Consider the following 27271-nt stretch of genomic DNA (forward strand, 5'->3'; position numbering starts at 1 on the left):
TCTATGCTAACAATGTTTTGCAAACGTTTTCCTTATAAAAAGATAAATATGTAAATCATGTAATCTATTCTGTAATATGCCAAAAATAACACAGTTTTTGTCCCTTGTCCAACAATCATTAGTTTGTTAAACATTTAACATGCAAACTTTTGTTCTATCTAATGCTGTATTTTATCCGCAATTGCCCCTGTTTTCATCACACACATTATGATACCAAGGAGTAAGACCTAATCCACAAAGAAAAGAAGAAAAAGCTATAAAGCCCATCGAGCCTGGTCCTTCCTCAAACCACATAATAATTCTTACAGTTAATAAAGCACCTTTCACATCATAAGGACCTCTCAAAGTGCTTCACAAGATATCCTGTATAGTGGAGTGGCTGCGTATTTTGTAAGCAAAAATCTGCCTTATTGAAGACTTTAGCCAATCATGTAATCTTTGGAAGAAAGTTCTGACAATGTATTCCCTGATCCCTAAAAGTCCTCCCAAGGCGCTGTACACATGTAATTTTTTTACGTTATGCAAAATTTCATAATAATCATCTATCTTCATATCTCTTCAGCCCAGGCCTTCTTTTCCACAATCCCCAACCATTGGATCCTTTAGAGTGTTTTATCGTTTATCGCTGTAAACATATCTCTGCAATGCGGTTTTCAGTAAGATACTTATCCAGCTTTATTTTACCTGACTCTGATTGAATTGATTTTTGTTTAAATCGTCATGTTTAAGGTTTCTCTGTGCATGTACTTAGGTGCAAAGGTGCAGGAAGGCAGCCTCTTCTCTAGTATAACCTGTGTTACTTACTTTCTAACCTTGTACAGAGATGTGCATAGAAACAGCCTGGGGGGAGAATTGCTTCATTTGTTTTCGCCAACAACCCTGCAGCTTCATCCAACATCCCTGCACAGTTGAGATCAATAATGCAATGTGTAGGGAGCTGTGGTCTATCCCTTATAGTGGTTTATTGGAATTCCAGTGAATACATTACTGCAGCTTCTATAAAGTTTATTGTGGTGTATTCTATCGATTTAGACATTTAAATAACTTGAGTTCAAAACACAAGAATTTCTGGAAACTCGGAAGAGAACTGTGGTTCTATCACTTGTGGTACTGCTTTGGAGCTCCAGTGAAACCCTTACTTCAGCCTCTAAAACGCCGTGGTTTATTGTGTGTTCTATTGATTTTGACACTTGAGTTAAGAACATAGGAATTTGTAGAAAAGCATACTTTGCATCAAAATTAAAATTATAAATAAAATGTATTGAAATAAAATCTATATGTTAGTTTAAAAGTAATATATATTTCATGATGTTTTGATGCAAATTAAGTGATTAAGAGAATTGTTTACTACCACAGCATTAATAAATACTAACTGATAAAGACATTGTTTTGGTGCAGTAAATGTGCTCCAAAAATCCCAGCATTTCACTTCCAGGATCCAAGTAATAGTAACAGCATCCACCATGCAAGCTGGCCTCATTTTTATTACAGCATGCAATTATAAAGAAAAAATATAATGGCCCAGCATTTTATGTAGTATGAACTGTTAGCAGTATTTTAAGTTGGTAAGGATATTTTCTAGGTTATTTCCTCTATGAGGAAAAATGTTAATACCATGTGACACTTCTATTTCTTGTACTAAATGTATTGGGCACTAAAATAATAATAATAATTATAATCCTTGAATTTGATATAGCGCTTTTCACGTCTGCTAGACGTCTCAAAGTGCTTCACAGAATATACTATAAAGTGAATTGACTGTATATTTGTGGGCAAAGCGCGGCAGCCAATCGCGCACAGCATTGTCCTACAAACAATTGTGGATTGAGAGACCAAATTATTATTGTTTCTTTTCTTGAGGGATTATTATCAGGCGTGTGGAGTAAGGGAACTTGCCCAAGGTTTTGCTCTGTCAGGAATCGAACCCAGGTATATCGCTTTGAAGACAAGTGCTCTAACCACTGAGCCACAGGACTCCCAAGATGTTGCTAGCTCATCCACTGCAGCTTCATCCCTGCTCTTTCCAATAAATCCTTTTATATTCTTTTCTTTAAAAGTTTATCCAATTCCCTTTCAAATGTTGGTCATGTTTCTGTCTCAGTAGTCAATAATATTAATAATAATAATCCTTGCATTTGATATAGGGCTTTTCACGTCTTCTAGACGTCCCAAAGTGCTTCACAGAATATACTGTAAAGTGAATTGACTATAATAATAATATCAGCACAAAAACAATCTATTTACTATCCGTTATTCTGAAAGTAAGATCTTAAAGAGAAACATTGATCCAAAGTTCCAAATATGTCATCAAGAACCAGAAACAGTCGACCACATATTGTCATCATGTCCAGCCCTTGCAAAATTAGACTATCTGATTAGACATAACAGCGTAGCTAAATATACTCACTGGACAATTTGCAAACATTTTGATATTGATGTAAAGACCAACTAGTATGAACATCAACCAGTAAAAGTGACATCGAGAAACAACATCACAATATTCTGGGATTCACAAGTACATACACATAGAATAGTAATCTAACAAACCAGATACTATCATAAAGAATAGATTGTATATGTATTATTCATGTTGCTATCCTAAGTGATTACAACATAAGAGATAAGGAACTATAGAAGATCAGAAAAGATCTTGATCTACAAATTGAATGCGGATGTTTGTGCAGTATAAAATAAACATAGTTCCTACAATTATTGGTGCAACTGGGACTGTTGATAAGAAAATTTAGAAATGGCTTGACAAAATACCTGGTGAATATCAAACTCCTGCAAAAAGTAGGTATTTTAGGAAGTTCAAACCTACACAGAAAGGAACATCCATTCATATGTAATGTGCCAGTGTTATTGGTCTGTAATAACATAATAATAATAATCCTCACGTCCACATATAATGCCTATCACATCAGGAGGACACCTCAAAGCCCCTCTCAGAATATACTATAAAGTGTGATGACTGTATTTTGTAGGCGATTTTGCTTCCTGCATTCTGATAACCCCCTTCTGCCACCCCCTGTAACTCTTCCAGTGACAGTCCCAACTTTTATCCTCAGCAGGTTATATTCACTGGAATTAAAAATAAAGAAAATGATCACAAAAATGACTGGAGGATTAAATTAATGTAGATTTGTTCTTAAAAAGCAAATGTTTGGACTGGAATGGCAATATTGAAGCTATTTCTACCTAAAACAATCTGTTTAATACTCCATTCTGCACACCTTCTAGAATTGAATATATGAAAAAAAGTGAAAATGCTGTAAACCCACAACAACTTAATCAGAATCTGAAAGAAAACAAAAGAGAACATTTTGAACCTTCATAAGAACACAAAGGTTCATGCTGAAACAGTAACCTATATTCCTCAAATGCTGACTGACCTGCTAAGACGTACAGCATTGCTAATTTGATAGATACTCAGAGAATGTTACAGAACAGGAACAGGCCATTGACACATCACGTCTGAGCTGGTGTTTTACTCCAATGAACCACTTCATTCTGCCTCAATTTCCTGCTCGCCCCATACACTTTCGTACTACTCTTTTTCAATTATCAATCTAATTCCCTTTTCAATATAAAATCTATAGGCTCTGCTTCAACAGCACCTTGAGGCAGAGAATTGTATTAATTCCAGCCATTCTCTAAGCCAAGAGGTTTCTTCTACCTCCACTTTGATTCTTTTTGTAATTATCTTAAATTTATGCTCTCGCATCACTGAATTTGATTTCTAGCAATCTCAATTGTTTCCTTTTACAGTGCACATTATCACATTAATTGCATTTGATACCTGAATAAACTTGCGTTCATTTTTTGTTTCATTACTTGACAGTTTCAAGATTCTTCTCTCATCAACACTAACTTATTTTCACTTGACTATGCATTGGAGTGGTAAGACAAGACATTTCAGTGATTGCATACATGTGTTTGAAAATAGAAACACAAAGATTGCCATGCTATTAGGAGTTATTAATATGACTTTACAATGGTTGATTATTTTAATCAGCTTGTTTATAGTTTCTTAAAACATATGGTAATGATCTACTAGAGATTAAAAGGTAAACAATATTGTAAGTAGCAACCTACAATACACGTAGCTCTGGAGTATATCTCGGATCGGGTTAGATATACTCCAGAAAAAGCAGACCTGAATTGATTAAAAATGACAATCCTTATTTTGCTTCAAACCACTCTAAAAAATAATCAGAACTTCATATGTTTCAATCACTTTGCAAGATACATTAATCTTATTAATCCCATCTATATCAGTTACCCATTGTTGGAAGCTCTGAGGATTATTATCAGATTAAGTCAATATTCCTGTGGATCCTAAAAATAATTTGCCAACTTCATTGAGATGTTGCAGCAGAGTTTAACCTTTGTGCCATTGGGACTCCATTACTAGTTTGCTCTTTTATATAACATCATTAAGCTTGTGGACATTTTGTTGTCCCATTGCCAGCCATAAAACAGTTTATGGATTGGAGAGAGTGCAACAGAGATTTATTAGGATGTTACCAAGGATGAGTTGATACAACTATCAAGAAAAGTTGGACATATTAGAGGTTATCTCTGGAGAAAAGATGATTGATAGGGAACCTGATAGAGGTATTTAATATTATGAAAGATTTCAATAAGGTAATAGGCTGTTTCCACTTGTTGGTGAGTCCAAAATGAGAGGGAATAAATATAAAATAGCATATCTAAAAGTTCAGGAGGGCCTTCTTTATGCAGTGGATAGTGAGGATGTGGAACTCATTGCTGGAAGTTGTAGTTGAAGTAAATGTATTCAAGAGAGATACATCCATTGGGGAGAAGAGAAGAGAGGGATGTGGGAGATGGGATTAGGAAAACTGGGAGTTATGTGGAGTATAAACACCAGTACAAACTAGTTGGCCTGACTGGCTTGTTTCTGTGCTGTTGTGTTCTATGCAATTCTAAATTTTTTTGTATGTGTTCTGTGGAAAACAATGTGAATTTTGCTTCAATTTCCTTATTTTACTGTTTGGTAAGTAATTTCATCAAAATTGTTGCACTTCTAAATTACGATTTTCATTACAATGTAGCATGCAAAAATGTACTGATTGCTCAGAGAGAGATTTTGCAAAGTGAAAAGACATTTATTCCCAATTACTGTTTAAATTTAAACTCTGCACAATATTTTGGTTGAATCTATTAAATGTTTCTATTTCTCAACAAGGTGAAGGAATTCTGCTTTGGGAAGAGGAACACCTCCCATTTCAGGCACCTCAACATCAAATATTCCCAGTTCAATTATCGCATGGTTTAAGTACAGAGTAAATGTCTCCGTCAGACAGCTGACCAAAAAAATGGAAATCTACCTCTACTCTTTCGCAACAATACACTTTAACCCCAATTTCAGATGAGCATGTCATTGTGATGTTTTTCACTTGCCACAACACTCACTCTGTGGTTTCTTGATTCTTAAATTACCTCATATATAGGGGCAGTTGTGTAGAGTAAATTCCTGCAAGCTGGAGACAGAATTGAGGTTGCCCCAAATCATTTTACTTAAGACCATTGCCCCACAGATAAAGTAGCATTGTAACCAAAACTCTTTTTTTACATTACAATGCCGCTCAAGGTGAAATTTAACAATTCCAGGCACGGGCATTGTAGGAAACTGTTGTTAATCTTTTTTTTCCTTTAAATAATAATCATTCTATGCTGTTAGCCATCCAAGTGGGATGAATATCAGCTTATTCTACAGGACTCGACAGTGTGTACAGAACAAATTGAAAATGGAAATGAATTAGATCTCCATCTCAGGTCAAAGCTTGATTTCCTACATTGCTTCAACCTCAAAACCGTAATCTCAGTGTATGCAGGTGGTTCAATATTGTTAATATTGGAATCATATATACAGTATATATAAATATATTTCCGGCCAGATTTCAAGTTCCACCAGTTTGTTTAATAGAACTATTTCTCAGGTGATATTGAATAGTTCAATTATTTTAATTTATATGAACTGGTGTGTACACTCTCCTGTGCAGACATTAACCTGTTTCTTTCATCTCTGTTGTCACTAGGCCGCCTGAACCAGTTTACAGCACTGTGAACAAAATGTGTGACACACCAGCTTCACCTAGCCACTATTTCCCTGTTGAGTATGATAAAAGCTACCATCATTCCGCTAACTATTCCCACTACTATGTAGGCCTGGTTCCTGACAGTGAGCTCACCAGGTACTTCATGTGTGTGATCCTCCGCTTACTGTCGTTTACAACGTGGGCGTCACTAGACCTATTAAAATATGAGTGGATATAAACTGAATTACCAAATTAATTTATTATTCATTATGCTTTGCCAAATTAAAGGCTGTAGTTACTCATGTTACTCTAAATTCCCTATTCTAAGTCTTGGATGCCTTTATACTAATTTCACAATGTAATTTTGAAGTGAAATTATTTGAAATGTCAGAGATGTCACACGTAAGACATTATTCTGCTTAAATAAATTTAGCATTTCAGCTTTAAAGGTAGAAGAGACATAGTCTGAATAGCAATAATCTTGGTGTAATACTATATTCAAATGGAGAACTTTTTTTAATTAAGCTCTGTGTAAAGTATCAGCGAAAGATGGAAACGCAATTTGCAGAACTGAATGACAATGTCCTAGGACTGTACGGCCATATTTGCATGACTGCTTCAAAGTAATCTAAAATGGCACATTGTGAAACTAGTCCTCCAATTATATCATTGCATCAGAAAATAATCTTGATTCATCATAAATTGTCTTCTTTGATTAATTTGAATTGATTCATAATTTGATATGTTACATAATTCTGGTTCTATTTATTGCACCAATTAATTTCCCTCCTCTACTCTATTGAAAGAATTGTTCTACTCATTTCCTTTCACTGGTGTTAAGTTCTTTAGGCATCAGTTGCCTTCCAGTGTCCCATCTAAGTGGCTATTATTCATATCTGGAGTTATTTGACTGAGCCCGATTCTGTAGTCACCTTATACCGATACATCTTCAGGGGTGCCTGGCTGGTTTTCCCCTCCCTAACCCATGGGGACTGAGGCCAATTGCAGTGCCCTTGCCGAAATCAACTAAAACAACATAATGGGCCAAATGCCCTTCCTCTGTGCTGTAAAAAAAACATTCTATCGCAGACTAGAAATACCAACTAGCTTTTGTCTATAAAACCATTTGGTTATTAAATTTAAATTCACACCAATGTGGAAAATTCTTGAATTCAGTTGTAATTTGGAACAAATTTTCCACTGTTCTTAAAAGAACCGTCTTCCAAATTAAGAATTTTCCACAATTCTGCGCTAATTTAAATTTTACAGATAAAACTGGATGGAATTTGGGGCCTCAGAAATTAAACCTGTTTTTAGGCCATAGCACTGCACTGGTCACAGGATCATAAAATTGATTTTATTTGAAGAAGGCCCTTCAGCCCATCTCATGTTATCCCTCCAGAATAGCCACCCTATCGTCCGGCCATCACAGAATCGAGCTGTTTTTTAAGTGAATCCAGTGCCCTGACCTCAAGCACCCTTTCAGTTGTTATTACCCACTTGGTAAAGAAAAACCTCCTGATGTCTGTCCTAAAATTGCCCGTTACAACCTATGTCCTCATTCTACTATCTTGGTGCATTCTAAAGTACTTAGGGTGTATTCTTTCAATCCAATTTAAAATGTTATACACTATAAGACCCCTCCAGAAAGCCTCCTCTGAGTAGTCTTCTCTCAAGACAATTGTGGTACCTTTACCCCTCAAGCCAACAGGAAGCCTGTTTGATTTTTTTTATTGTCTTCTGCCTTTCATCTATTATTTATAATTTTTACTGCTTTGTTTTTTCTGTTTGTTCTTACCTTCTTGTTCTCCTTGTGTCATAAACTAGCTTTGGCTGAGAGGATGGGCAAGCGATCTGATGCCAGACCTCTGTTATTCTGCTGAAACCATTTGCAAATAGATATGCATGAGGAGCATGGGATTGTTTCTTGCCTCCCCTTCCCCCATTGATTTTTCCTTAACTGTGAAGAAGCATGTACTCCTTTTGGCACTTCCCCAGGAACATAGTTGAGATTGCAGTTACTATGTTGGAGATTTTGGCTCTGATCATGTTTCCCCATTCTCTAACACATTAGTGCTCTGATGTTCTGCACCATTGCACTTCCTGTGTTTGTTGCATTTATTATAGAGTTACTTACCAAAGACTCATTATATCACATTTGTTGATTCTGACAAATGTTTAGTTAATTATACATCTGTTGTCATTCCTAAATGTTCCTGAATTGCCCCATTTTTTAGCTTTTTTTAAACAAACCAAATTGCTTACTTAAAAAACACTAGATACGTAGTTTGTAGTATTATAACTCATATTTAAATCTAAAATAGGGTCGGTATGGTGGCATCCATTATCAGGTTAGAGTAATTATTTGCTGACAATTTTAATGGCTATGTTGGCAGCACATTATCCCAAGCTCATAATATTTGATAACATTTTCTAGTGAAGCCCATATTTAGAAATCTTGTAACTTGAATGTGACTGCATGTAATTTTGTGCTTACTGTACAATCCTTTACATAACTTGCAGTAACACTATTGTCTACCATTTGGAAGAATGTATACCTTGGTGTTTTACATTCTCTATTTGTGATGCTAAAAGTGTATGATTAACAGCTTATTCAACAAGAGGCTTTTTATATGGACTGTACCTCGACTGTACAGAACTTGTTTTACAGAATTTTTCCCAATCTATGTCTTAAAGGTAGGTACCATCCTAATTTGAACTGTGCATTCTTTCATTGATAAAAAATACTTCATATTATAATATGGATAGATTTGGTTTTGTTGAGCTGAGAGATTGATAATCTTGTCTGATTGTGGGAGGAGTCAGGTGTGTGTTTCTTGCATAAGAATTTCCTTCACATCACTTCTTACTCTTTGGAATAAATTCCTTACAACATGTCGTCCAACAGTTGGATTAAAGAATAGTATAAATATAAAACAAAATAAATAGTTCTACAAACATACTTTTAGAAGTGTTTCACAAGTAAGAGGACAGATAAAGTTAGGCCACTAAGCAACGAGGAAGTCCAACCAGTGGAAGAAACTATGTAAATGATACTATAGTGTAACTATATTTTGCCTCCGTATTTACAGGAGGGTGAAGATGGTACAGTAGGAGTAAGAGGAGATTGTGAAGCAGCAGCCGCTAGAAAAGAATAAAATAATTAAAGTTGATAAGTGGCCAGATTGACTACACCACCAGGTGTACACTCCAAAGGACTAGAGTTTGAAAATGCCATCTGCTTGTTCAAAAAAGTGGAAAATGTTAGACAAGGTATCTATAGAGCAACTCATATTGGCAGATGTGCTTTATGTCCCAGTGTGAGGATCTAAGTATTTAGGTTGCTCTTTTACTGACAAGTCCTTTCTTAATCCAACACAATAGTGTGTTTCCTTGCTGTAGCATTTCCCTCATACACACTTGTTTTGCTCAACATTCTACTTGAGCTTCTGGTACAGCTATTCATTCAGCGAGAGCTCAAACCAACACTTGTCACCTCACCTATCTAATTATAATTATTCAGCCTCTTGAAGGAAAATTAAATGGTGAACTCTTGGATCTAGTATGAGCCAGGTGGGAACACACAAGATCTTGTTTTCCCAAATACCAACTCTACTTTCTTCCCATTAAATCATCTGATGTTTCCTAAATTTATCCAGGCCTCAATCACATTTCATGGTAACCCATTTCAATTGTTGATTACCCTCTATGGTGCAGCCTGTTTAGCTTTAATAACTAGCCTGCCTAGTTCTTCTTTAGGACTTGAAGAGGTAGACATTTGACACAATGAGCTGATTGGCTTCTTCTATGCTGTAAATATCTATGTTACTGGTGGGAGTGGGTGGGAAGTGTTCCCAAGGGAACAGACTGCGTTTCCAGAACAACCAAATAAAAATTGAATTCTATGAGCTATAACTTTGGATACTCCAGCATGAAGTGCTTCTTGCATGTCATACTCAACTGCCTAAAAATTCAATACAGTAGAATATCACTTTGCTGCACACCAACTATCCATATTACGAGTGAAGTCGGTCTGTGATGTCAGCAGGAAAATGTCTTTGCACAATTGCATGCAAGGTTACCAGGTATGCAATTTCTCCAAAGTTTAAAATAGCCATGTGTAAGTGTATCCCTTGTATCATTTTTCTTAATCACCTAGGGGTTAGAGAGAGATACAGACATACACAGTTAGTGAGACAGAGAGAGAGGTAGAAAGACACAAAGAGACCTAATATCTGCACTACAACGGTTGTGATTGATGTGGACATTGAACTCTCTAATGGAAATAAACCATAGGAATTTAGACCCTTTTATTCATGCTTTTTGCAAATATAGGGCAACAGAATAGGGCCTTGTACATGTGCACTTCTGCTGAACTGAATGTGAACTAAAATTGAAAGGCACTTTGGGTTTTCAGTAAATTTGTCACTCCTCCCTAGCGAGCCACAAATACATTTGTCATAAGGGTAAAATTACTAACTACTGTGATAAAGTGACCTTCTTAGTGCAAACAATGTGGTCTGTGTGTAAGAAAGCATGTATCCAGTTTCTAGTCCAATGTAGAACATCAAAGGTTAAACTTGACCTTCAAGGTCACTACCATTAACTGTAGCTGCAACCAAATGTTCCTGAACTAACAGCAATTGTCTGACTTTCTCTTAAAAATGAGAACCTTTGCTGTGCAGTATACATATTAACAAGACAAATAGGATAGCTTTCTTAGGACTTTGTGTTCTTTTCTAAGTACAACAAATGTAACCTCCAATGGCTCAACAAGTTTATAGGATCGTAGGAACTGGAGGTCATTCAACCACTCCAGCTTGCTTTTGTCATTTTGTGAGTTAATGATTCCATTACAGGGAAATTTCCATGTGTAGGTGACACGCTAATGGCTGGTTTGGTTATCCGTAAGCATGGTGATGGGCTTCCACATGAATCAGACATCCAACTGACCAAAAAATGTTGATGATATCTTTTAAATGATTTTTCACTATTTCGCTAAATACCCATAACATCAACAACAACTTGGCTTTATATAGCGCCCTCCACACCTACATATCTATCTGGTGAGTAAGTGAACCATACAGCATGAATTTGATAGCCTGCTTACACTTGCTCATTCTGACCCACCTCATAGACTTCGAGGAAGTTACTTTTCAAATTGACTGTGGAAAGCCACATGATGTAATGTATCTAGACTTCCAAAAGGCATTTTAGAAGGTACCACATAAAATGTAGCTTCACAAATGGATGTCACTGGGTATTAACTGCAATACATGGACTTGGATTCAAAATTGGCTGAAGGGAAGGAAGCTGTTTTTTTTGTGTGTTTTTGTGGTTTTTGGTACGGTTAGAAAACCTTGATAATTTAGCAAATAGCAGTTTCATGTTGTACCTCTTTCTAATGTTATCATCTCAGGAAGGTGGCCACTTTTTTATAGGTCTTCTCACGTTTGCCTGTTTTCTGTACATTTAACTGTACTCTCGAAATAAATGAGACAGAATGACCCTGCAATACATGGAGCACTTGTGGGTTGTACAAACCTGGAAAGTCCCAGGTTCAATCCCTGGTCTGTGCAATCAGCAGTAGCAATCATGGCCTTAGTAATGCTGAGCACAGGAGGGAGAAAAGTCAGCCTAGGTTCCCAATCCTGACCACTGTCTCGTGATCTTTCAGGGACAACATTTGAGTTTGGTGATAATAACCCCGATTTCTCAATATGAAAGGGACAGGAGAAAAATCTAAAAAATCAGCATTATTTGAGGCGCAATACGTCAATTAGTTTTTCTTCATATCTTCTATGGCTCCATCTTTAGCTTGTTACCTAACCTACTTTAGGGGGCAGTAGAGGGGGGAGGAGTCAATACTTATCATATCAAATATATCAGAAACTCCAGACATGTGCTTCATTTTAGTTTTTTTATATTTAAAAAGATATTGCGGACAGCTCCACGGTTTAGATATGGTAGTTTAATGGTTAGAGGACCCGCTTTGCAAGCTTTGAGTGAGGATCTGGATTTGATTCTTGGGCAGGGTGAAACGTTAGGCAAGTTTCCTTACTCCACACGCCTCTGTTTACCTAGCAGTAAGTAGGAACCCGGTTATTAGTCGATTGGCAGATCGCTTTTCCAGGGGTAAAATGCTCTTAAACAATAATAAAAATTTGGTCACTCAATCCACGACTGTTTGTGGGACACTGCTGTCCGTAATTGACTGCCACGTTTCACCTAAGAATATATAGTTAATTCACTTTACAGTATATTCTGTGAAGCAGTTTGAGACATCTCGAAGAAGTTATGAGACACTATATCAAATGCAAGAATTATTATTAATAATAAATATCACTGTTGTTTTAACCTCCATATCTTGCTGGGAATCTGTTCCATCTATCCTCTGCTGCCATTCAGGTAGACATTCAAAGATCCTTTGGCACAATTTGAAAAGAGAATGGAGTTTCTCCTGGTGCCTTGGCCAATAATTCCTAGTTAGTGTTGCTCCTTCACCTTATCAAATGCAAGGATTATTTTAACAATGCTATTATGTTGACAAGCAATACTATTAAGAACAAGAAGAAAATGGCTGAAAATATAATTTAGATGTTTGGACGGGTGTTTTTTTAAAAAAAATCTTGTAATAATATAATGATAATCCTTCCACTTGATATGGCACCTTGCATTTTGGGATATTGTCTCTAAGCACTTCACAGGATTCACTGTAAAGTTTAGTGATTGTGTAATACTAATGAGGCAATTCTCCTTGAGACAAACTAATTTAAAGCAGTGTTTTTTTAAAAAAAAAGCCTTTTGGCAATGTGTTTCTTTTTTGCAAGACAGTTTAATTTCTCAATTAGAAAACATAGGCTGCACAGTAAACCTGATCTGCTGTGTTAAATAGCTTGCGGTACATGATGTTCCATCTATTAGGTTTTTGAATTAGTGTGTGTCAGTGGAAACATCAGATTAATGTGACTTGTTAGTTCTGCTTCCCTTCTCCTTTTCTTCCATTTTATTGCAGTTGTTATTTGTAATAATATGTAACATTGCCAAAGATTATAAAGTACAAAGTCTACGTGCACAGAAGTTTCAATAATATATTTTACCAACTTAAATTTTAAATGTTAACTAAAGGACATTATTTTAATATAGTGATTATATCACAAGTATTTTAAAACTATTTTAGCCTTTTTCCTTCTTGAATTTTTGTGTTCTGTAAAAAACTAAACTCCCTAAATGTTCTCGTAAAAAGGTTTTATTCCGTAATTTAATAAAAATGCACAATTTTTGTGCATATTTCAATTTTTCAAGGAAATTAGGAAATTAGAGAGTTGATTCACATACCCTCTCTGATTATACTTCTTCTTCTTTGTCTAACACAAATACAAACAGCTGGGTTGCTGCTTATTTGCTGCACTTAATCAAACTTCAAAGCATTAACAATTCATGAATTGTTCATTTGGCATCAAAGATCAAAGTTTTATTGCACAAGAACTGGAAAATCTCAAGTAATGCATTTTTAAGTGATTTATTCTCTTCCACTGCCAGACAGACCGATAATTATGCTTCAGGCTGCTTGGTAACTGGCTGCAAGGAAGTTGTATCGATTGTCTTTCAGGTTAGTTTTGGATACCAACTTTAGGAAGGATCTCAAGGCTGCAGCGAAGGAGTAGAGCAAATTCATTAGGCTGATACCAAGAATGAGAAGTATTACTTACCAGAAAAATGAAAGAAATGTGGTTGTTTTTCACACAACAGAAATTGGTGGGTAACACAATAGGTTTTTTTTCAAATTTTGAGGTGTTTTGATAACGTAAACAAGGAGATGTTATTTCCCCAAGTTGCAAGTCGATAAGTGAAGGACATCGATTGAAGGTATTTACAAAAAGAGAAAAGGGAGAGGTTAGGAGAATGTTTCAAGAGTTGGAATGGCCTACATAGAATGGTGCTTGAGGCAGATATATTAGCTTTTAACATGGAGTCAGATAAATATATGGAAAAGCAAAATATAAAAGGGTATGGGGAAGAGGTGAGAGAATGCTACTGAATGGGCAACTCTTTCAGAGAGCATTACAGATATGATGGACTATATAATCTACTTTTGTGCTGTAGATTTCTAAGATTCTATTGATCATGACTCCACTCTCCCTGACCAGCCTAATTTGGAGCGCATGGTCACTAAACACGTTGCTGCTAAATTGCACCATGTCCAATTTGATCTAAAACTGATGCTAATTTAAATGCACAAATAAATCCAATTTATTCACCAAAGGAATTGTTTTCTTCATTATTTGAAGATGTTGAATAGAATAAGCATGATTACTTGTGTTATACAGTAGGGAATTAAAGTTAGGCCAGACTGGGATGTATCCTCTACAGTTTGCATTACTGCATTGCTTAATTTTACATTATAAATATAATTTTCCCCACCCCAATTGAGAATAGCTTTTTTTTGCAGAAATGCTAATGAACAGGCGATGAGGCTAATTAGATCTGGTGGGACTGTGGTTAAATCCTAACTGATTTTTGAACATTTTTTTCCAATCTGTCAAAGCACGTTGCACATCAAGGTCAGACTATCCTTCTGCAGCAACTGCACAAAAAATATTGGTTACATCAATCATAAGTACCCAGAAGGCATTTCACTATGAAGACTCACTTTGTGATGTGCGAAGAATCTCAGTAGTCCATTTAGATTTAAACATACAGAAAACTTGTTTTTAACATCTAGACAGTTCAACATTGCAAACAAAGTGTCCTACTAATAAGCTCTTTCTGCTTTCATTATTATCCATATTAATAACTGATTTCTTAACAATATCCAGTTTTTCAGGTTTTGTGTAAAAATTATTTTAGTGGTGTTGATTGCTAGGCAACACTAATATAACTGTTTTAGATTGAATTAATTTGTTTTAACCCTCAGAATGCCAATGGGTTCCGGAAAATTCTTCTCTCATTGGTTGATTTTGTACATTTTCAGCTAAAATGTGAACACAACAATTACAGTAATAAAGCTACTCAAGTAATAGATGTATTGCTGTAAGGTTAACTTAAATTAGTAAAATAAACATAATTCTAAATAAAGATGAGACATCTTTACTGACCACTGCTAAATAGCATTTGTGTTGCAATGTACTATGACATGCTTCTATGGTAGAGTATTTAGTAGAATATTTAGTAAATTTACTAGGATGCATCCTTCCTGGGAGAAAGTGAGCATACTGTTGCAAACAAGGGAATGTCCATGTGTAGGTTGCGTGCATGGAACTCTGTTTGGTTTAGCATGGATACTCTTAAGTAGGTTTTGTATATGTCAGATCCGACAGACCCTAAAAAACTAGGATATTACCAAGGATGAGAGGATACAGCTGTCATGAATGACTGGATTATTTAGAGACTTTTCCTCAGAGATGAGATGATTGTGAAGGGAACATGATTGAGCATTGGGAAGGGGTCATACTTGAAATTATGAAAGGGTTCAATATGTTGAACATGAATAAACTGTTTCTATGTGTTGATGAATCCAAAACAAGGGGAATAAATATAAGATAGCTACTACCAAATCTCAAAGAGATCTAACAGATCTCTCAAATCTCTAACAGATCTCAACGTTTAGGAGAAACTTCATGGTTGAAGCAGAAGGAATTAATACACTTGAGGAAAGTTCATGCATCCATGAGGGAGAAGGGAATAGAGGAGTATGAGAGAGGGGTTAGGAGAGGTGCCGGGTCATGTAGAATATAAACATAAGCATGGACTAGTTTTGCCTGAAAGCATTTTTTAGCCAGTTTTCTCCCCAAATATTATTATTTATATAATAATGTATATATAAATATTCTATAGATGTTTTGATAAGAGCTTAAACTTACCAGTTTATCTACTTGTAAAATGTTGTTCAATAAAATCCTCAGCACTGTATCGAAATATCAGCATAGGTTCCAAGTTCCAACTTGAAGCCAAAACCTAACTCAGAGGTGAGATTGCTACCAACTGAGCCAGGCTAAAACACTTCCCATTAGATGTGAGATCCACGCTTAATGAAAGGAGGATTGAAATCCACATAAACTTTAAAGCACATAGGAAAAATATTTGTTTCAAAATTTAGCATTGCACTTATGATTTGCAGCAAAAATCCAGTACTTGAGACATTTCAAAGATGTGATCAGGCACTATATCAAAAGCAAGAATTGCTATTATTATGATGATACTTCTCATTGGAGGCATCCTGTATAGGTTACGCTGAGGTTGCAGCCAGTAACTTACATTCTGCTAAGTACTGAACTGTTACACTTACATCCTGAGGTTCCTGGCAAGATTATTTAGTGACTTTGAGGTCTGAATAGCATCTTACATTATGAGGAAGACGATAGTTGCACACAGTGCTTACAGACTGTGACAACTATGCCCATAATAGTGTAAATCATTTTAATGCACTCAGGTCTGTATGCATGTGGCTGAAGCCATGTTGCACAGCTTCCTCAAGTTTATCTAGCCTCTGATAAGTGGAGTTCTCTCCTGTGTGCTGTGGGATTCTTGAAGAAGAGATAAAGAGATAGCAGCACCTGTGTACTCAGGCTAATGAGTTCCTGGCATATGTGATAATCCTGTGAAGGATATTTCCAGGCAACAGATTGCCTCCCAGCACTCAATAGTCCAGTCCAGTGTGGCTTCTCTGCATGGATTATGTTGATGGTTAAGAGTGTGATCGCCTCCTTTAGCCATTGAAGCTTGTACCTGGTGAGATAACACCATCTCCACGATAATAGTGTTGTATTGTGTTGTTATTGCAGAAATGGATGTGGACAAAAGTTTTTTAAATTCACATTGTCAATGACATGATACAATCTCGCAAGAATTTCAAATATCAGTCATGATTGTTGTGAAAACAATTCTGAATCGATGCAATTGTTTTAAGAGATGTTCATATATAAATAAACGACAGTATTATACCATTCATAATGATAGCTGAGACTTCTAAATGAAATGATAAAGCAGGTCAGTAGAGTCACAGTTGTTGAGAATGGTCAGGTATTTTTTGCAGAAGTTGAAATGTTATAGTCACAATTTTCAGCCCATGTTAATATTTGTTTTCCTCAGGATAATTTGTATTGTCTTCATTTTAATATTTATGTGCATCTTCTTACAACAGATACACTTGAGACTATCACTAACAATCCTATTTGAAAGCTCTGCATTGTGGACATTTTTATTTTCTAATAATAATAATTATTTTGATTTTGCTCCTTATTACATTGTCAAAACATCTCAAAGCACTTCACAGGATTTTACTGTAAATTGTACTGACTATTAATTTGTAGATGAAAACACAGCGACTAATTTACACATGATAATGTCTACAAAAGTCCCACAACCAAGAAGTGAATAACCAATTTTATTTTTTTAAGTAGAGAGTGATGCAGAGTGTGATGAATCTGACATAAAAAATGGACAAATTCAATTGGTTTTCTTGTGGGAGGAGTATAGGGTAAAAAATAAAACAGTTTTAATGTGTTTCAAGCATGCCGAAGGTTATTAGGAAGATTTGTTTAGGATTTGTCTGAAGTTGCGCACTGACCTCTTTGTAGGTGGTGATTCTTTTGGTGTTATTTCCTTTGGGGCTGCAGTTGCAGGTAAATAAATTGTATTGTGTACACCTCCTGCTCCTTACCTGTCACATTCTATAATTGTATGCATAAACATCCCCAAGGTACACATTTAAAGGTTTACTGTGGAAAACATTTAGCCTGTCAACTGTCTCCTTAAGGTATTTTAACTCGTTTGAAAATATTTCTTTCATTTTTGAAGTTCATTCAGTGCTGATTAAAGGTCAAGTTTGGTTAAATGCCATCCTCAGACTTAAAACATTTGGCCTTTCAGTACCTTTGAAACACAAATTCTGGAATCTCAGCAGCGTTTAGAATGATTTCAAAGTGTAGTAACTCTTTGGTGGTCGAGTTAGTAGTAGTGTTAAGAGGATTGCTGTTTGGGAGGTTGGAATTAGGCATTATAGTAATTGGGGACCAAGAACTAGAAAACCAGGGCTATCCTAATGACATATAAGTCATTGTAAATGCAACTCATAGTATGGTACTCGCAATATCACAAGAGAGGTTTGAATGAAGGCCCATCTATCTATTTGATTTCACTCTTTCAGAATAGCAGCCCCATTATCTTCCCATTACAACTTTAAGGCACTCTTAAATGGGTCTATTACCCTGATCTCATCCAGCTTGCTGGGTAACCTGTTCCAATTGTCGATTATTCAGGATATCCTTAGAATGCACTTCACAACTGTAAATCGTTAGAATGCACTTCACAACTGTAAATGTGATCCCTCTGTCCATGTCCTGTTAACATGTTGTAAGTGAAGGTTCTGTACTGTTCCAGGTTTAATTGTGTAACCATTTAAGCATCTTATATAGCTATAGGATCCACTTTGGCAAGTCTCTTTTTTAAGGCCTAAGAGCCTTAACTTTATTATTTCAACCTTAGCCTTATTATTTTAATACCAGGAATCCATCCTTGATGCTTTCTATAAGGCCCTGGTGGCCTTATATTAGAGCAGCCAGAACTATATGTAGTACTGCAGGTGGGGCCTAACCAATAAAGCCTGAGCATGACTTCCAGGAATTTAAATTGTATTAACTTGGTAGCAGTGTTGCTTAGCATCCTGTTCATTTTATTTATTATTGCTTAACGCTCTGGACAGTTGAGTCATCAGTCAACTAACACCTCGAGGTGTTTTTCATTTCCCTTGGCAAGATTAATTGTATCCATCTGGTATGTGTATTTTCACTTCTAAATCGTGCGTACTTCTAGTGATTCTATAGTCCTCCTGAAGTTGGTGTCATGCACAAATTGTAAGGATGGTTATTACTATATTATTAATTCACCAACTTGGGGCGGAAATTATCATGGTAGTGAGTCTGGAAAATTAGCTCTCAATGATAGATTTTAAGGATAGATAGTTCCACATAGGAATATATACACAAGACAGAAAGTATTTGTCAATCTTGTTTCAGGGGCAATGAAATATATCTGCAAAAAACGGTTAGTTAGATGCAAGAAAAGAATTGCCAAGGTCAGTAGTAGACATGTGATTTCCCTATTAACCTCACTAGAAATTGTGATAAGATGCATACAATAGTTGTTCAGTATTGGAACATTGAGAAATTATACTTTTTAATGAAATGAAATCAATGAAATCATGGTTTGAACCACAAGATCTAGTTCAAAGAAATCAATATAAATAATAAAAACAACAATTTACCTTTATATAGCCCATTTCATGTCCAAAGTTAAAGTTCTTCACATAGCTAACGAGCATTTGAGCGGGGAGGGAGGAGGATGACTGAAAGCACAGGTGAAAAGATAGTTCTAACGTGGACTTTGAAGGTAGGGAAGAAAGGGACGAAATGGAGGGCTTCCAGGATGGAGTTCCAGAGAGCTGGGGCCGAATGGCTGAAAACTTGTTCAGTAATGATTGGGGTGGATTGGGTGCAGAACATGAAACAGGCCATTGTTAGCTAACTGGGGGGAGCGGTTGGGTCCATAAGATTGCAGGAGATTGAAGAGCAAGAGTGGGGCAAAACCATCGATAGATATGAGCATAAAGATGAGAATTTTTAATTTGATAATAAAAATAATCGTTGCATTTGATAAAGCGTCTTATCACGTCTTCGAGACACCTCAAAGCATTTCACAGAATACACTGTAAAGTGAATTGACTGTATATTTTATCGGCGAAACGCGGCAGCCAATTGTGCATAGCAGTGTCCCACAAATAGTCGTGGATTACATGACCAATTTATTTTGATTATTTTTATTTAAGGAAATCATTACCCCAGTAAAAAAACGATCTTCCAATTGACTAATAATTGGTGGGGGACCTGAGTGAGAATGGGGATGATAGATTCAAGGTGCAGGAAGAACATGGATTGCAGAGATCTGGGTGGTTCTGTAGGGAGTAGCTTGGGAGTTTGCTGAGCAGAGCATTGGAATAATCAATCTTGGACATGATGAAGGTGTGCATGATATAAAACCTTGTTTAAGAGCTAAATTAAATTATTGATGGTCAGACATGGCTGGAGGCATCCAGGATTAATTTTATCTGGCTATTTGGTTTGCTTCTTGGAGAAAGAAACACTTATATTACATGTGATGTTTGTTATATCTCTGACAACAGTGCCCCTTATGCCATTTATTTTATGGATTGAGCTAATAAGGGTGCATTAAATAAGCATATTCTGCTTCATGTTCTAATTAACCTCTGCTATTTTTAACTGTTTTTAAAGCAAGTAGGCAGAACCATAGGCCGAGACTGGGGGCATGCTGAGGGATGGCAGCTCGGGTCAGTGTGGCAGCCAAATCGGGCACACTAAGACTAGGAGCAGGCGATTAGAGGATCCGAGGGTCCATGGTCAACCCACTAGAATGGGTATTAGGAGAGCAGCGCTGAAGGGTGATAGGGGCTGAGGCTCTGGGAACAGAGCAGATTATACAAAAAATAACAAAAGCAACAACACAATTGTGGTTAGTCAGGTTGTGGGTATTATTAGCAATAATAAAATTATTAGTAAACTGACAAGAGTTAGTTAAAAGTAACAGAAATACTCCCTCTTTCATCCATCAGACCTGCTCCCAAATGACCTTGCTCCCTAAAAGCCTTGAATTATAAAAAAATACTGTCAGTGATACGTAGCTGAAGTGATGTTGATGAAAGCATTTGTACTTTTAGAAAGCAAAGTACTAATTTTTTACACTATTTACTCAAAGGTATGGCCACTTATTTTAGTAAACTGAACTAAATTTGTAGTTTCCTTGGATTGAGCTTGGAATCCATCCTGGGGCTTTGTCAAGATGTGCAATGGAAATATACACTAATAGTTTCAGTGTTGGCATAATTTTGAATCAAGGAAGCAATTTTGCAGCTTTATCTTTACAGTGGGATTAGTAACATGATCAACAACAATAAGAACAAAATTACATTTGTATAGCAGCTTTCATGTCAGGAGGATGTCCCAAGGCGTTGGACAATCAATGTTTTGGACCTGAGCTGGGGGTCAGGATTGGGGAGGGTGGAGGGCAGGGGGGAAGCAGGGTGATCAAATGAAGGAGGCAAGGGAGGGGGCGAAGGGACTGCTGATGGATTTCCAGAGGGTGGGGGCAGAGTGACTGAAGGTCCACCCGCCAATGGTGGGGCAGCCGAGGCAAGGGATGTGAAGCAGGCCAGAGCCTGCTGAGTGGAGGGATCGGGCAGATTGGTAGGGGGTCAAGTGGTCGCAATGGTAGCGGGGAGCAAGGCCATGGAGGGCTTTGAAGGTGAGGACCAAGATCAAATTTGTTTTAAGATGTGCCCGAAACACACAAACCTGTAATGGAGTAACACCATATTGAACCTTGTCCAGGAAAGATAGAGACCCAGTTTCTATCACTTTATTAGCTCACTAAGGAGCTTTCATGTGCCCTTTGTTCTGTTTGGTATCTCAGCAATCTAAATTTGATGGCTTATACTGTAAATATATATTAAATCCATCAATCTTTTACCCATTTGTTCTTTCATGGAATAATAACTGCATCAACACTCAGCTCATTGACCATCCCAGCTCTATTCTCCACAAGCTTCTTATCATCCTGAACTCAGCAGGCTGCATTCTCTCCTGCACAAGGTTTCATGAGACCAACACTCAAGTTTCACTAACTCCCCATTCCTAGATCTTCATTCGTACTTTTAAATATTTACACAGTCTTCCTCCACCCAATCTCTGCAATCTCCTACAGTCGGACTCCGAGTCCACTCCCTGCAACTAAGACTTGCTTCGTGTTTGCAACCTTCCAGCACACCAAAACGAGCTTTCAACCATTTGCTCCCACTCTCTGGAACTCTATCCCTAAAGCTCTCCACCTCACTCAGTTTCTCTGTTTTCATAACCCATGTAAATTTCTATCTCTTTGAATGCACTTTTAGTCACCTCTGGCAACATTTTCCACTCTAGTCGGGCTCTCATCTTAATTAGTGCTTTGAGACAATCTTCTACACATAACTCCACTATTGTCATTTTAAGATCATTAGCACCTTTTACTTAAAATATTTCCAAATCTATTATAAATGTTGTTGTTGTAATTGATTAGAAATAAAGTGAAGCTTGTTATATGAGCAAACAATCCATAAACAAGTATATTTTAATGACCATAAATTTTCTTTATTTGAAAGAATTAGTGCAGTTACGTGTTCCACTCTAAAAAGTGAAAATATAAATCTTAATGTAGGACAAATTTGTTCCTGAAATGAGCTTTCTACTGTAAAATCAGGAAACAGTGAAATGGATATTGACTAGGAATGATGGAATATGCAAATACATCATTAAGTAGTGTTAGGGCTTAACATTACCACATTACCATTTGGATATATCAACACCATATGTCAAATTTAGGAACTGATGCATATTTGATTCATTATCACACACATCAGTTTCTGTCTATACCACATGATTTACCTTTTAAGTTTACTTTTGCTAGATTTCCAAGCGCAGTAATTTTCAAACCTAGTGAAGCAGTTCAGCCATTCTCTTACTAACAGCTGTAGTTGTTGCAGCAATATCTAGATCCAGTACAGTACAATTTACTTATACTCATATATATATATAGTGCTTTTCACATCAGCGGGACGGCTCAAAGCGCCTAGCATTGCCAACTGAGCACCCAAGCCGAGGGAGGTGGGAAAAAGCGTGGACTTTCAGTCCATAACTCGGTAAGTTTTGAGATGGACCTTGAATGAAGGGAGGGAACGAGCAAGCAAGTTGGAGGGACTTTGGGATGGAGTTTCAGAGAGCGGGACAGATGGTGGGGCAGTTAGGACAGGGGACATGAAGCGAGCCAATGTTGGCTGAGCAAAGAGAGAGAAAGTCGATATGGTTCCAGGGGGTTGCAGAGGTAGGGAGATAACCTCATGGAGGGATTTCAACTTGAGAATGAGGATCTCGAACTTGATTCGCTGGGGGATCAGAAACCAGTGCAGCTGAGTGAGGTTCGGGGGGTACTTCAATGATCTTTCCTGTGACTCCTTGTATTCCTTGTATATATTGATGACCTGGATTTGTAGACCCAGTGTAAGTTAATTAAATTTGCATATGACACCAAGTTGAGGAGAATCTGTGGAATTAGATCACAAGAAGGCAATCTCAAACTGGACAGTGAGCAAGATTAGACAAGTTAAGTCTCTTCAGTGTTGAAAGGAGGCATCTCAGAGAGGACATTATAGAGGTATATAAGATTTTACATGGGATTGAGAAAATTACTCTGGAACAATACTTCTGAATGTATAGAGACAGCAGAACACAGGGATATAGGTTTAGGGTTGCAAAGGTGAACTTGAGGACAGATACCAGGAAGTATTTCTTTCCTCAGAGGGTAATTAACAACTGGAGCAGGTTACTAGCAAGGGTGCTGGAGGCCGAGACCCTGCACATTTTTTAAAAAGTGCTTGATGCTGTGATGCAAAGCAGTAGGGTGGAATGATCAAATGGACCAAAGTGCTTTCTTCATCCGAACCTCTCTTATGATCGTGTGAACACATCAACAGTCAGAATTATATTGAAGAATTAGGCAATTGTTATATGGGTTGTGAAGTAATTAATGCAGAAACATATGATATTTATAATGTACATGGACAGCACACAATCACTCTTCCTATTTTGTGGTATACTTGGCAGATGTTAAACGCTACAAACAAGACAAGAATATGTATTGCAGTTAATTCATTTTGTAACCTCACCAGTTAACAATAACAACAACTTGCACTTATATAGCGCCCTCCACGCAGGGTAGCATCTCAGAGTGCCTAACAGTGGTGGAGCATGACTCCGAGCCGGGGGAGGGGTGGGAGATGGTCATAAGCACAGTTGGAGGAAAGTTCAAGGAGAGAGGGGGCAAGGCGGAGAGATTGAGTTTCAGGGCGTAGTGGCTGAAAGCACGACCTCCGATGGTGGGAAGGAGAGTGTGAGGGACGAGCAGAAGGCCGGTGCCAGTCGAGCGAATGTGCCGGTTGGTGGATTGGGGAGTGAGGAGGTTGGAGAGGTAGGGAGGTGCCAGTGAATGAATGGATTGAACACGTGTGTGAGGATCTTGAAGTCGATCCGTTCTGTGATGGGGAGCCAGTGAAGCCTGACTAGAACTGGTGAGATGTGGATACAGAGTTTGGTCCAGGTCATTATCCAGGCGGCAGAGTTCTGAATGAGCTGGATCTTGTGAATGATGGATCTGGGGAGACTGGCGAGGAGTGCGTTTGAGTAATCCAAGTGGAAGGTGACAAACGCATGCACGAAGGTTTCGGCTACATTTGGAGTAAGATTCGGTCGGAGGCGGGCAATGTGGCGGAGAAGGAAGAAGGCAGTCCTGGTCATGGACCAGATGTGGGGGAGGAAGGACAGCTGGGGGGATCAAAGCGGATGCCTAGGTTGCGCACTGGTTCGGTGAGTCTGAGGGAGAGCCCAGGGAGATTGAGGAGTTTAGATCTGCAGAAGTGAAGACATTGACGGGAGTAAAAATAGTTAAATAGTGTATCTATCCTGTGGCATGAAACTCCTGCAGAATTTCTTGCACTTTCTACATTATAATTATTATTTTAATTAATGAATATGAATGATGCCTTGATTTTTAAAAATGCAATGTTGTAAACTCTCTTGACAGTAGACAAGTCCTCAAACCCAAATAAAAATAATTTAATTACTCAGGCCCATCTTGTTCTCCTCTACATTTACATTCTATGTTGATGGTTGAAGTTTGATTTTAGATCTCCGCTGTTATACAATCATTTTCATACATATATTACATTTGCATCCTACTAACTAAAAGTAAATTAGTAGACCAATTCAGATCACTCTAAAAGAGTCCTTGTGGCAAGTTCTGAAAAAATACTAGATTGGTGAAATAGATGTTCATAATTATGGAACATGTAATGGAATACTGCAAATTCCACCCCATCAATAGTTTTTACTGTGTTTATTGTGAAGTAGTTAATGTTAATTATTTTTCAAATGAAGGGAATAAATACAGAAATCCTCATCTGTATTTATGTGTATGTTTTTGTTGCCAGAAGACAAAATTACAAGTAATAAGAATCCAATGGACATTGGAGCTGCAATATATTCTGTTTCTGTTTACTCTTTCGGAAAATTAGCTTTTGATTTTTTAAGTATTTTAGTGGAGAGTGAGGTGATGAGTTAGGCATTTGTTCTGCGCAAGTTAAAGAACTTTCTCAAGTGTTCCCACCAACCTGAAAACTCAGCTGCTGCAAGGATGCCCCCTGCAGTCTGAATATTTCCTGTAGGAATAATTCTGAACTGGTACAAAATCTTTGCTTTCTTCAATAAGTAAATAATAATAACAATCCTTGCATAAATAGCACCTAAGCTGTCAAACTTCTCAAAGTTTTTCACATTTCTATAAAGTGTAGTGAAATATAGATCTACATTGCAGTGGAAGATTTAAAGACAGGACCTGAAAACTAAGGAAAAAAATTATATTTCAAAAGGGGAGGACTTTTTCACAAACCAGTGATTTTTCCTTAACAATTGTGAAAAAAATGTGGATTTGATGCACATTCTGCCAATTCAATAAATTAACGCATATTTCACACTGTGTGCAAGCATCTTTTATTTTGTTGTGAAACTTAAGATAAGAGTTTGTGGAAATAGTTTTGATCTGAATTGGATTGTAAGAGATATAATTGTAAAATATATTTTTTAATATTCTTCTGATGTCCGTTTCACATCTCTCCAAAATTGAGATCATAAATACTACTTTAAGGTGTCAGCCTGGCTCAGTTGGTAGCACTTTCACCTCTGAGTCAGAAGGTTGTGGATTCAAGTTCCATGTTGCGTCTTTGAACTCCCATAATGTAGGTTGACAGTCTAATGCAGTGCTGGGAGAGTGTCTTATTTTGAAAGTATTGGCATTTGGATGAGGGTTTCAAACAAAGGTCTTGTCTGCCTGTTCAGATGGACATTAACAATCCATGACACAATTTGAAAAGAGAAGGGATTTTTTCTTGATGTCCAAGCCAAATCATTCACTTCATCGATGTCTTTGGGATATTCTTGTGTGCAAATTAAATGCTGTGATCGCCTACAAAAATACACATTACATTAAATACACATTATAATAAATCCTGTTAAGCACTTTGAGATGTTCTACTGAGGTGAGAGACGAAATATCAAATAGAAGGATATTTTTGGAATTCTACTTAATTTCAATATTTCTTCAACTCTTTTGATTTGCATCGAGCCCAGTTTTCTTGCTTTTGCCAGATGTTAAAATAATCTTATCATTATCATTAAAAACGTATGCATCCTAATGATTTAATGTATGAAAATATAGCCATTGGACATTCTGCGAATTTGAGAATGTGAGAATTAATGAATGTAATTGATTCATTAGGAATTCAATTGGAGACTCTTCCTTTTCTATGTTTATATCGAAACAGAAATGAGAAGTGAAGAACATTTTTTTGAAAATCCTGACTTGCATATTGATGTTTGTATCTGCAGAGAGCCAAGAAAAATTGTACTGCACAAGGGATCCACTGGACTAGGTTTTAACATTGTCGGGGGTGAAGATGGTGAAGGAATTTTTGTCTCATTCATCCTGGCAGGTGGGCCAGCTGATCTCAGCGGGGAATTGCGAAGAGGAGACCAAATTTTATCAGTAAGTACAATTTTGTAAGTTAATGGGAATAAATATTAAATCTTAGTTTCTTTTGTTCTATTATATGTTCAGTAAAGGTGGAATGTATCTGCTGTGATCTGTTTGCTAACCTTGCAAAAAGTATGGTAAGGGGAAGGAACTTTGTCCTCCACTGTCTTATTTTCTTCCTGTCATTTTATTCTTTCCTCCCATTTCGAGATACGCTTCAGAAATATTAACTAAATGTTAGATTTAAATTTTAAGTATAAAAATGCACAGGATTTGTGTTTCTTTCAATAGGCCTTATATAAAATGAGGCAATGGGATAGATGGAAGTGGATTTTGACTCAGGAACCCATTGAGCTATTCAGATAGAATAAGCTCATTGCAAAGCTTAAATATGTAATTAGTTATTTGATATCTGAATTTTGATTTGCAATTTGGAAGATGACCAGAAGCACACACAAACAGGTAGATTTTGAGTTGGACTTTGTGCCCTTTTGTACATAAAGCCCAGGTGCACAAAATGTAAG

General features: G+C 36.9%; 1 protein-coding gene across 10 annotated transcripts in view; it reads left to right on the forward strand.

The window, feature by feature from the left end:
* Positions 1-27271, forward strand: part of dlg2 (discs, large homolog 2 (Drosophila)) — a 430051-nt gene that overhangs the window by 237808 nt on the left and 164972 nt on the right. For 9 of the 10 annotated variants that reach the window (XM_042334109.1, XM_042334110.1, XM_042334111.1 and 6 more), the window contains 2 exons: positions 6063-6218; positions 26603-26759. In XM_042334109.1, coding sequence (XP_042190043.1) covers positions 6063-6218; positions 26603-26759 — 313 coding nt within the window. The remainder of the gene's footprint in view (positions 1-6062; positions 6219-26602; positions 26760-27271) is intronic. The other variant, XM_042334113.1, reaches the window with a different exon arrangement.

The sequence above is a fragment of the Callorhinchus milii genome, unplaced genomic scaffold, assembly GCF_018977255.1.
Source record: "Callorhinchus milii isolate IMCB2004 unplaced genomic scaffold, IMCB_Cmil_1.0 Scaffold4, whole genome shotgun sequence".
In the NCBI taxonomy this organism is placed as follows: Eukaryota; Metazoa; Chordata; class Chondrichthyes; order Chimaeriformes; family Callorhinchidae; genus Callorhinchus; species Callorhinchus milii.